The sequence below is a fragment of the Anguilla anguilla genome, chromosome 6, assembly GCF_013347855.1.
Source record: "Anguilla anguilla isolate fAngAng1 chromosome 6, fAngAng1.pri, whole genome shotgun sequence".
NCBI classification, from domain to species: Eukaryota; Metazoa; Chordata; class Actinopteri; order Anguilliformes; family Anguillidae; genus Anguilla; species Anguilla anguilla.
The window spans coordinates 2,729,467-2,741,865 of NC_049206.1; the positions used below are offsets into that span (position 1 = coordinate 2,729,467).

Genomic DNA, 12,399 nt, shown 5'->3' on the forward strand with positions numbered 1-12,399 from the left:
AAGGAATGGATTGTGTACACAAACTCTGGATCTTTGTTTGAATCATGTTTGTAAGGGAGGGAGTGTGCTTGCCATTAGCTGAAAAATTAGATTCCATTTGGATTAACCTGTCAGAGAGCTGACTGAACCAGTAAGAACCGGGCTGGTGTAAAACTGCTGGCAGATCAGCCAATCAAACCTCAGTAGTACAATGCTGCCCCATGCAAAAAGTGCTGTTTGATAATCAGGTGTGTCTAACAGGAAGAGTGAAGTAAAGTTTCTCACAGGTAAAGCTTAAGTTACCTCACGGACCTTTTTAATATGATTCCAATGAATGTTTTCCAGAAATGAATGAATCTCAGAAAAAAAAGAATTTATGGGAGGGAAAAACAATGCTGGACTGAGAAGAAGAACAGAGATTTGAGAGGTTAAAGAGGCTTTTTTACCTGCCATTTGAGTAACTGCAGTAAGTGAAACTGAAACTTAAGCTACTGTATTTAGCAGAAATCATTACTGAGCTCAGAACAGACTGAGACAGAATGGCGTCTGGATCTTCTCTCATGGAAGAGGAGCTGTCCTGTCCTGTGTGCTCTGAAATCTTCAGGGATCCTGTTGTCCTGAGTTGCAGTCACAGCTTCTGTAAGGCCTGTCTGCAGAAGTACTGGGAACAGAAGGGATCTCGGGAGTGCCCAGTTTGCAGGAGAATATCTTCTATGGATATACCTCTCCCGAACCTGTCTCTGAGGAATACCTGTGAGGCGTTCTTAAAGGAGAGAAGTCAGAGAGCTAAAGCAGGATCTGAAGTGCTCTGCAGTTTGCACAGTGAGAAACTCAAACTCTTCTGTTTAGTGGATCAAATACCCGTCTGCCTTGTCTGTCAAACTTCAAGAAAACATGCAAACCACGAACTGCTACCAGTTCAGGAGGCTGCAGAAGAGTATAAGGTAACTGTTTTTCTTAAGAGAATTTAGACTTTGAACATTTGATTTTTCCTTGCTTGTAAACAGAATTAATTCGCTTGTAAATTATTGGTGATTAAAAAGTTTGGCTTGTTGTGCTGTCGTCTACTGAAAACTTGGTGAAGCTTATCAAACAGCTGAAACGAACACATAATAAACGCTTTGTGTCAGAAATATAATTAATATTGAATTAATAATTATTTTTAATTACTAATGAAGAAGTTACTGTATTTCTAAAGGGGTATAATGATCCAAAAAGCAGCCATTTTTGTTATCAGGCCATGTCACATGACTGACAGAGAGACAGGAGGGAGGGGCAGGAGTGTGGAGACATTCTCAGAGCTGTGCTAGGGAGCAGTGCTCAGCATGGGACAGTAGGGTTGAAAGTTCATGGCTCAGATATATGTTTCTGACACAATGTGGCATTAGAGGGCAACTCACTGTTAATGTGTCAAATGTAACTCTAAAGATACAGCACATTAAACTTATTCATTTTAAAACTATTGCTATTAAATTTTGCCAATAAGAACAGAACATGAGTGTTTCAATTCTCTACTGTCATGCCCGTTTATATGGCATGACCTGTCACAGAGGCAATGCACTAAAAAACCTGTTTACCTGTTATGACCTGTCACAGAGGCAATGCACTGAAATGTGTCTCAGTGAACACATTACATCTACACAAGCTATGACCTCTATCAGTCTCTATTCTGGCTCCCCTCTGTCTGAACAGGGGCTCTTGTGCTGTCTGTGTAGGCAGTGAAGTTTACTGGTTGACTCTTTCTTTTGTAAAGAGTGCAATTCCTTTCCAGGAGAAACTCAGGACTGCACTGGCTCCACTGCAGGAGAAGCTAAAAGCCTTTAATGCTGTGAAACTAATCTGTGATCAAACAGCAGAGCACATCAAGGTACTATACTGATGCCTTTAAATCAAAGTTTTGAAAATACAGCACTGGATTGTGCTGAAATGACGGTGAATAATGTTTATTCCAGAGCCAGGCCCAGCACACAGAGAGACAGATAAAGATGGAGTTTGAGAAACTTCAGCAGTTCCTAAAAGATGAAGAGGCAGCCAGGATCACTGCAGTGAGGGAGGAAGAGGAGCAGAAGAGTCAGATGATGAAGGAGAAGATTGAAAAGATGACAGAAGAGATATCATCCCTTTCAGAACAAATCAGAGCCATAGAACAGGAGCTGGGAGCTGAAGACGTCTCATTCCTGCAGGTAAGTCATGTGTCATAATCACACATAAAACATGTTTATCAATATACACTCCTAGGCAAAAAAAAATGGGCCAAGCCCAAAATAGCAAAATATTAAGCTTTTAATGGTCCGAACAACTAATCATTGGTCAGGAAATTAGCAAGAATTACACAAATAGATAAAGTAACTTAGTATGGGATAGCTTTTCCCTTTGATTTCTTTAAATGTTTAAGCCTTGTGGGTAAACTTGCGGACAGCTTTTTACAGAAAGAAGAGTCAATGTTGTTTCATTCAATGTTGATGGCTTCGAACAGTTGATGAGTAATTGAAAAATGTTTCCTGGTTAGTTTGTTTTCTGCGGTCTTGAATTCTTCTGACAGTTTTTGTAAGCTTTTTTCCTGTCTTTGAGAACTGTAAATTTCAGCAGGTGGTCATCCCTGCATGATGAGGCTTTGGGCCTTCCAGATTCTTTCTTTCTGGCAACATTACTTGTTGTTTCAAAGCGTTGACCTATTCTCTTAATAGCTGATAGAGAAATAGGGATTACCTCTGCCTTTAGGGTCTTGTAAATTTCAGAATAGCTGCAGTTGGCCTGATGAAGACCAGCTATGCGGTTTCTGACAGCAACCTCTGCATGATATTTTGCTTTTTTTGGAGCATATTATCTCGCTCCTTTAATGTAGGTCTCACAACACTGAATGCTGTAGATCTCTTTCTGCTCTATCAATCCTGGTTCCATTTCTGAGCTTGTTATCAGGCCCTTGATGGGCTGCATCAGGTGTGGCAGATAACCAAATAATGACTAATCTTTGAAGAAATAAATCATCCCAGAAGATATTTTTGGAACATTTTGCACACGCAGACATGTGTTAGTTTGAATTTTACATCAAACATTTTAATCATTATCATGATTTTACCTTTGCGTACAAGAAGACTATATAAGTGAATTTCCCTGTTTCTAGCTTTCCCCCAAACAGTTCACTGCAGCTACAGTAATCAAGCAAATGGTGGCACAGGAGGTCTCAGGAGTGCATTTGTTTAATTCTTGATAATTTTCTGACCAATGATTTGTTGTTAAAATCTTAATATTTTGCCAATTTGGGCTTGGCCAATTTTTTTGCCCAGGTGTGTACTCATATTGGAACATATTGCATTGATACAGTTTTAATAGTCTGCGTATTGATTATAGTGATAAACTCTTATTCACTTATTTCAGAGCTACAAAGACGTGGAGAAACGGTATGTAAACTCCTACCTTATACTCGATTCAATCTTTTAATCCTCTCTTCCTTCCTCTCTTCAGAATAAATATGAGGGGTAGATCACAAGTACTGTAGCATTTCATGAATAATGAGTGAAATGGGACCAAATGGAAAGATTATAAAAAGAATGTTACATTCATACCAAAATTAGTTATCTGATTTAATTATACAATGATTGTCCGCGTATCATGTTAATTATAATGATAAACATCATTATAATCATCGTACAAATAATGGGTAAAAAATGTGCTTTTCCCCGCATGCTCCTGTGTCCCTCAGTGGGGTCGGGCTGCTTCATATCTGGCAGCCAGTGGGGCTGTGTGGCAGAACGCTGGGAGGGATGGAGCCATTTTCTTATAGAATAAAGATCTGATGTTGCTACTGATGATCTTCTATCATAATGAAGCCACGCCCACAGCACAAGTGACTCCTGAATATTATTGCAGAGCCCAGTGCACACTGGCGGATCCAGAGAAGGTCTCCGGAGCGCTGATTGATGTGGCCAAGCACCTGGGCAATCTGAAGTACAGAGTGTGGGAGAAGATGCTGGGGACTGTTCAGTACAGTGAGTACTGGGGGCAGGGAGCTCCACATTGTCACTGTACAGGGTGAATCTTCAGCATCCTTTCCACAAGCTGATAAAGCCAGTCAGAGTCATATCGGTCCTGTCTGTGTAAGAGCCCTGGAGTGAAGAGACTGTGCACCAGTCCTTAATCTCACTGATTCTCATAATAAAATGCTGCTTTAAGAGTGATAATGTATTTTATGCGAAGAACAAGCTTGGCACCCTCTTACAATGATTATGCAACAGGGAAGTTATTAATATATTATTAGCTTTTAGTTCTGGTGCTTCTCTCCCACATGTGTCTCAGACTATAATGGTTGTTTTTGTGAAACCCAGTTTATATCATTAGGAGCCCATTGTGTCTGATGGCTTCTCTTTATGCAGATCAGTGCTGACGTCTCATTCTCTGTCCCCTCAGCTCCTGTGACTCTGGACCCAAACACAGCACATCCCAACCTCTCACTGTCTGAGGATCTGACCAGGGTGAGACGCAGTGGTGAGAGACAGCAGGTTCCTGATAATCCAGAGAGATTTGATGAGTGGCCGTGTGTGCTGGGCTCTGAGGGATTCAGCTCAGGGAGACACTGCTGGGATGTAGAAGTGGGGAGTGAGCTCTGGCTGGTGGGTGTGGCTAAAGAGTCCATCAGCAGGAAAGGGTTTGTGGATCTGAGCTCAGCAGGAGGAGTGTGGGGTATAGTGCTGCTCAATGGGAAATACAGAGCTCTCTCCTCCCCACCTACAGCCCTCACTGTGCAGAGGAAACCCCAGAGGGTCAGAGTGCAGCTGGACTGGGACAGGGGGGAGGTGTCATTCTCTGACCCCAGTGACAACACTCCTCTCTACACTTTTAAACACTCCTTCACTGAGAGAGTGTTTCCATTCTTCTGGCCTGGTTCTCTGCAGATCTGTCCACTGAAGGTGTCTGTGAAAGTGGAATAGTGCTGTGGTTTGTGTGCAAGGTTCAGGTGAACAGACTGCTTCTTTCACTTTGACAAGATTAATGAGTATATTTGCAGATAATATCTTTTACAATATTTTATTGAGTCATTTACAAAACATAGATCCATTTCTGCAGCAGTTCATGATGAATGTAACTTTGAAATCTCATGATGTTGCAGTAAAAATCAGGTTAAAAGAACTGCATTCCATCACATCTGAGCAGGATTCATTAAAATATTTGCTGGTCAAACAGCATCAACAAAATATTATTTTATTTGCAACGTTCTGTGGTGTTTCCATGAGAAGTGTCTAATTTCTTTTCACACAACTTCCCAATGTTATCACTGAGTAATAACTGTGCTGTATGGTGGTAGTGTAAGTATGTGGGTTTGTGTGTAATCATTTGAGGTAATAATAAATAATAAATCCACCAGTGGAATCACTCCAGAGTGCTGCTCTTTTTCTGACTTGTCACCAGTGTGTCTCCCAGGTGTGTGATGAGGTAAGTCTCCTCCTCTAGGGCAGTATGAACACAGACAGAGGCAAACACGCCACTCATACGCTGGGTTTGGGTTCAGTTCAAACTCACATGAGCTGATCTGATATACTGATTAGCTAACTACCCTGCAAGTGCTATGAGCTCTGAGAGTGAGTTTGTAATTTTCACCTGAGCCTGATAAAACCGGACCAGTACCCGAGGGTTTGGGTCGGTTCAGGTCCTAATTCTGCCTGTTTCTATTGGTCTGGTTGGGGTTTGGCTCTTTGTAGCTGGGCCTTTATATTTTGAGCACAGAGCGCTGTATGAGCTGGATGGCAGTTGTAGGCCAGCGAGTCTAAGCTGAGCTCTGTGAGTGACAGAATGGACGCCTCAGAGCCGGGGAGAAAGAAGTTATAGTCCGGGGAGAATGAAGTGAGGCAGCAGCCATCGAATGGAGAATCCCAGGTCTGGACGAACTTTTACACGGTTTTTTATCGAGCTGCAGACGAAAGCGTGGGGTTCATAAAATGTGAATTCTGTGATGCCCTGCTTAAGTATGGGAGCCGTGAAACAGGAGCATCAGCGTTATGACAGTATAATGCACAAGCCTGCCGCTGTGCACCATCAACTGATCTCATCCAGACATCAATCACACCTTTTCTGAACAGAACATCAGCGATACCCCAAACCACGGCGTGTCTACTGTACTGACGCACTTATTAAAAGTCAGGGTCAAACCAGGTTCAGCTTCCAAAATGCTGCAACACGCGGGCTCAGGTCAGACTCAGGCTGAATAGAATGTGGGCTCATGGAGGGTCAGGCTGAAGTTTTTGGGCCCGTTTCAAGCTCTAGTCTGAGAGTGAGGGAAATGTCTGTGGTCATACTCACTTTGTCCACTAGAGGGAGACTGAAGCTGTGCTGAGGCGTTGTTACCGTATTTGTTATCGATGACATGAAGCCGGTCTCCCTCAGTTTTGGACAAGCGTGTTCGGGTGGTCAACTAACGGCTGTTTTCAGAATTTCTCTGGAAGCCACTGAGGAGGACTACAAACTATTAATCCGATAATTTACGTCTCAATTCAATTAATGTTTACTTATTTAAAGATATTAGACATATTAATTTGATAAGTGATAAGCATGGCGTGAAATAAAAAAATGAATTAAAAATATCAAACATCAAACCAATATCAAAATATTAAAACATATCTGACACGACTGCCAGTGAAAATGGAAAAATAAGAATACAATTTCTTACTCCCTTCACAGCCACAATCAAATTTAGAAAACATGTTGCTCATTTTGCTTGTCAGCACACACTAAAAACACGGCATTTCCCCCTGCCAATACACATCCTTTCATCAGTACATCATCTTATTCTTTGTGTATGTCATGCTTTCATGATGTATGTGCTTATTCCTTATTCTGTGTATTTGCATCATAGTTTGTGACTCAAACTCTGGATTTGTGTTTCAGTAATGTTTGTAGGAGAGGGTGCATGCTTGAGATTAGCTGGGGAATGAGATTCTATTTGGATTAGCACACATGAGAGAGAACTGACAGAACCTGAAGAACAGGGCTGGTGTAGAACTGCTGGCAGATCAGCCAATCAAACCTCAGTGGTACAATGCTGCCCCCTACAGGAAGTGCTGTTTGATAATCGGGTGTGTCTAACAGGAAGAGCGAAGTAAAGCTCCTCACAGGTAAAGCTTTGTGTTACACCATGGACCTTTTAAAAAGATTCTAATGTATGTTTTCCAGAATTTAATGAATTTCAGAAAAAAAATGTATTGGAGGGAAAAACAATGTGAGACTGAGAAGAAGAACAGAGATTTGAGAGGAGGTTAAAGAGGCTTATTTACCTGCCGTTTGAGTAACAGCAGTGAGTGAAACTGAAACTTAAGCTACTGGATTTAACAGAAATCATTACTGAGCTCAGAACAGACTGAGACAGAATGGCGTCTGGATCTTTTCTCATGGAAGAGGAGCTCTCCTGTCCTGTGTGCTCTGAAATCTTCAGGGATCCTGTTGTCCTGAGTTGCAGTCACAGCTTCTGTAAGGCCTGTCTGCAGCAGTACTGGGAACAGAAGGGATCTCGGGAGTGCCCAGTGTGCAGGAGAAGATCTTCCAAGGATGAACCTCCCCTTAACCTGTCCCTGGGGAATACCTGTGAGGCTTTCTTAAAGGAGAGAAGTCAGAGAGCTAAAGCAGGATCTGAAGTGCTCTGCAGTCTGCACAGTGAGAAACTCAAACTCTTCTGTTTGGATGATGATGAACCCATTTGTGTTGACTGTTTAACAGGAACACACAGAAATCACAATTTCTGTCCAAGAGATGAGGCTGCACTGAAATATAAGGTGTGTAAATAAATTATTCTCCAATTAACATAACTCACTGACAGCCTAAAATTTTAAGCAAGCTGAATATTGACTTAATACATAAATAACGGAATAGCAACAATTTCCCTCGGTTTCTCTCTGACCATTCTACAAATATAAGAACTTTATATATACAGGTTTGAACAATTGAATATAGTTTGTAACTATAGAAATGTGTGTAATTTCCTACGCTCACACCTGTTTACCTGGCATGTCTTGTCATAGAGGCAATGCACTGATATGTGTCTCAGTGAACACATTGTCTTTACGCAAGCTGTGACCTGAGTCTCCATTCTGGCTCCCCTCTGTCTGAGCAGGGACTCTTGTGCTGACTGTGTAGGCAGTGAAGTTTACTATCGGTCTGTGTCCTCAGTAAAGTGTGGTCATTTATTTCCAGGAGAAACTCAGGACTGCACTGGCTCCACTGCAGGAGAAGCTTAAAGCCTTTAATGCAGAGAAACTAATCTGTGATCAAACAGCAGAGCACATCAAGGTACTGTACTGAGGCCTTTAAATCACAGTGTTGATAATGCAGCACTGGACTGTGCTGAAATGATGGTGAATAATGTTTATTCCAGAGCCAGGCCCAGCACACAGAGAGGCAGATAAAGATGGAGTTTGAGAAACTTCAGCAGTTCCTAAAAGATGAAGAGGCAGCCAGGATCACTGCACTGAGGGAGGAAGAGAAGCAGAAGAGTCAGATGATGAAGGAGAAGATTGCCAAGATGACCAAAGAGATATCATCCCTTTCAGAACAAATCAGAGCCATAGAACAGGAGCTGGGAGCTGAAGACGTCTCATTCCTGCAGGTAAGTCATGTGTCATATCAAGTACAGAAAAAGAAACCGGCACACAGTTTAATGCTCCTAAAAGTGCATCAGACGAATCTGTCTTCATCAGGTGTAAAGAGTGCGGTGATCCATTATCCACACACATGGATGAATCATCCAATAGGCTTCTCTGAAATATATCACTTCGAGTACACAATCAGCCATTATACAGAAAAACATTTAAAAATTACACTAAGGTGCAGTATATATAAGGATAAGACATGAGACCACAATCGGATCAATTGAATGTAGACCTGTGTTGAATCATCGCAGACATGGAACATATAATTAAAAATGCACAAGTAAGCACTGTAAAAAGTATATGCTGTATAATATATACACAGAAAAACACAAAAAATATGTAATTCCAGTATACATAAAGAGAATACAATATAGTCCACTATGTGCCAATCAAAGTGGTCTATAAATTGCCCCATTACAAAATTGTAATGAATCAAATTCTTCATTTAAGCCACATTCGTAAGTCCGTAATGTGTACATCTGAGAGGTAAATCCTCCATATTACCACCCCTCGCTGGTCATGGTACCTTTTCTATATTCACATATTTTAATGTGGATATATTATTGACGCTTCTGGACATTTTGCAGCCCTAGTCCTGACGTTGTAGTGATGTTCGTTAATCGCTTTGAGTGCGCTGCTCGTCTGGCTCACGTAAGCTAGTCCCCATGGGCAGGAGGGAAGGTAGACTACTTGAGTGGCATTACAAGAATTGACTCTAGGCCGAGATCAACGTTTATTGTCATCAGTTTAAAACACACACGTTTTAAACGCTTGCAAGCATGAAGCATCAAACTTTCTGCGATGACAAAAACCACAATAGCAAATGGACACAGTACAGTAACAGACAAAATGGTAAAAAAGAAAGTAAAGTACAAAACTCAGTGCAGTTATCCAGCTAACTCAGTAATCCTGCTCTGTGATACAGGGTTTTACTCAGTGCAGTTATCCAGCTAACTCAGTTATCCTGCTCTGTGATACAGGGTTTTACTCCGTGCAGTTATCCAGCTAACTCAGTAATCCTGCTCTGTGATACAGGGTTTTACTCAGTGCAGTTATCCTGCTAACTTAGTTATCCTGCTCTGTGATACAGGGTTTTACTCACTGCAGTTATCCAGCTAATATATTAATCCTGTTCTGTGATACAGGGTTTTACTCACTGCAGTTATCCAGCTAATATAGTAATTCTGCTTCACGAAGTACCCCCCTGAGCTCGCTACATAAGTCATTGGATTGGTTGCTCTCTTAAAGACTACCAGTAGGATGGCTTTGAATATGGTAAATGGTAAATGGACTGCATTTATATAGCGCTTTTATCCAAAGCGCATTACAATTGATGCCTCTCATTCGCCAGAGCAATTAGGGGTTAGGGGTTAGGTGTCTTGCTCAAGGACACTTCGACATGCCCAGGGCGGGGTTTGAACCGGCAACTCTTCGACTGCCAGACAATCGGTCTTACCTCCTGAGCTATGTCGCCCTAATATGGTTCTCAGTTGTGGGTCTGATTCCGTGACGTGCCGATGATCTCCCATGATGTTGACACATTCTGTGCCCTGAAGGTTAGATCTGTTCTCACTTGGTCTTTTTTCATTTTTGATTAGACTTGCTGTTTACCCAGCCTCAATAAAGATTATTGATTGCGCATATTATTGTCTGTATGCATAAAGTCGTTTAATATTCTCCAAAATAATGTTATTGTATTGATAGAATTGTCTGAGTATTGGTTGTAGTAATAAAAATTCACTCTTCTTTTTCAATTATTTCAGAGGTACAAAGATTTGGAGAAACGGTATGTGAACTCCAGCCTTTTACACTATTTAGTCTTTTAATCTCGTCTTCGTTTCTCTCTGATCAATTTAAATGTGAGGTAGTTCACAAGTACTGTAGAACTGGAACAATGATGAGTCAAATCGGACAGAAAAATTCCAACTAGAATCTAAAATTCTGAACGACAAGCATTATCGTATAAAATTATACAGTGACAATGCTTATAGGGAACATAATGATAATGGCTAGTCAATTATATTTATGATATCCTCCGCAATGCTCCTGTGAGTGTGTGTCCCTCAGTGGGGTCGGGCTGCTTCATATCTGGCAGCCAGTGGGGCTGTGTGGTAGAACGCTGGGAGGGATGGAGCCATTTTCTTATAGAATTCTTATAGCATCTAATTTTGCTGCTGATAATCTTCTATGGTAATGAAGCCACGCCCACAGCACAAGTGACTCCTGAATATTATTGCAGAGCCCAGTGCACACTGGCGGATCCAGAGAAGGCCTCAGGAGCGTTGATTGATGTGGCCAAGCACCTGGGCAATCTGAAGTACAGAGTGTGGGAGAAGATGCTGGGGACTGTTCAATACAGTGAGTACTGGGGGCAGGGAGCTCCACATTGTCACTGTACAGGGGGAATCTTCAGCATCCTTTCTACAAGCTGATAAAGCCAGTCAGAGTCATATTGGTCCTGCCTGTGTAAGAGCCCTGGAGTGAAGAGACTGAGCACTAGTCCTTAATCTCACGGATGCTCATAATAAAATACTGATTTAAGAGTGATAACATATTATAGGGAAGGGACAGGCTTTGCACACTCGTACAATGATTATACAACATGGAACATTTACAAATGTTATTAGCTTTCAGTTCTAGTGCTGTTTTCTCACGTATCTGAGACTGTAAAGGTTGTTTTTGTTACCCAGTTTATATCATTATGAGCCCATTGTTTTTGACGGTTTTCCTTTGTGCAGATCTGTGCTGACGTCTCATTCTCTGTCCCTTCAGCTCCTGTGACTCTGGACCCAAACACAGCACATCCTGAGCTCTTACTCTCTGAGGATCTGACCAGTGTGAGACGCAGTGATGAGAGTCAGCAGGTTCCTGATAATCCAGAGAGATTTGATGGGTGGCCGTTTGTGCTGGGCTCTGAGAGATTCAGCTCAGGGAGACACTGCTGGGATGTAGAAGTGGGGGGTGAGGCCTGGGTGGTGGCTGTGGCTAAAGGGTCTATCAGCAAGAAAGGGGATACGGATTGGAGCCCAGCAGGAGGAGTGTGGGGTATAGGGCTGCTCAATGGGAAATACAAAGCCCTAACATCCCCAGTCCCTACAACCCTCACTGTGCAGAGGAAACCCCAGAGGGTCAGAGTGCAGCTGGACTGGGGCAGGGGGGAGGTGTCATTCTCTGACCCCAGTGACAACACTCCTCTCTACACTTTTAAACACTCCTTCACTGAGAGAGTCTTTCCATTCTTCTGGCCTGATTCTCTGCAGATCTGTCCACTGAAGGTGTCTGTAAGAATGGAATAATGCTGTGGGATTGTGGGTAAAATCAGGTGAAAAGAACTGAATTCCATCACCTCTGAGCAGGTTTCATTTAAATATTTGCCAGTCATACAGCATAAACAAAATATTATTTTATTTGAAACATTCTGTAGTTTTTCCATGAGAAATGTCTAATTTCTATGATATAACCTCACAATATTTTTACTGTGCTATACGGTGATAATGTAAGTATGGTGTAATCAGTTGAAGTGTAATAAATGCACCAGTGGAATCACTCCAGAGTGCTGCTCTTTTCCTGACCCGTCACCAGTGTGTCTCCCAGGTGTGTGATGAGGTAAGTCTCCTCCTCTAGGGCAGTATGAACACGCCACTCATACGCTGGGTTTGGGTTCAGTTCAAACTCACATGACCTGATCTGATATACTGATTAGCTAACTACCCTGCAAGTGCTATGAACTCTGAGATTGAGTTTGCGATTTTCACCTGAGCCTGATAAAACTGGAACAGTACCCGAG

General features: G+C 42.0%; 2 protein-coding genes across 2 annotated transcripts in view; both read left to right on the plus strand.

Annotated features, from left to right (window-relative positions):
• LOC118229544 overlaps positions 1–5,343 on the plus strand; it is a 35,029-nt gene extending 29,686 nt beyond the window's left edge. The window contains exon 13 of the mRNA XM_035421578.1: positions 4,934–5,343. The gene's annotated coding sequence lies outside the window, so the exon portion shown is untranslated. The remainder of the gene's footprint in view (positions 1–4,933) is intronic.
• On the plus strand, positions 275–12,108 carry LOC118229549 (tripartite motif-containing protein 35-like). Its single transcript, XM_035421588.1, has 13 exons — positions 275–923; positions 1,751–1,846; positions 1,932–2,162; positions 3,358–3,380; positions 3,850–3,968; positions 4,387–4,906; positions 5,386–5,409; positions 7,337–7,739; positions 8,158–8,253; positions 8,339–8,569; positions 10,376–10,398; positions 10,852–10,970; positions 11,385–12,108. The coding sequence occupies exons 1-13, from the start codon at positions 519–521 to the stop codon at positions 11,906–11,908; spliced, it is 2,814 nt and encodes a 937-aa protein (XP_035277479.1). The 5' UTR covers positions 275–518; the 3' UTR covers positions 11,909–12,108.
• The last annotated feature ends 291 nt before the right edge of the window (positions 12,109–12,399 follow it).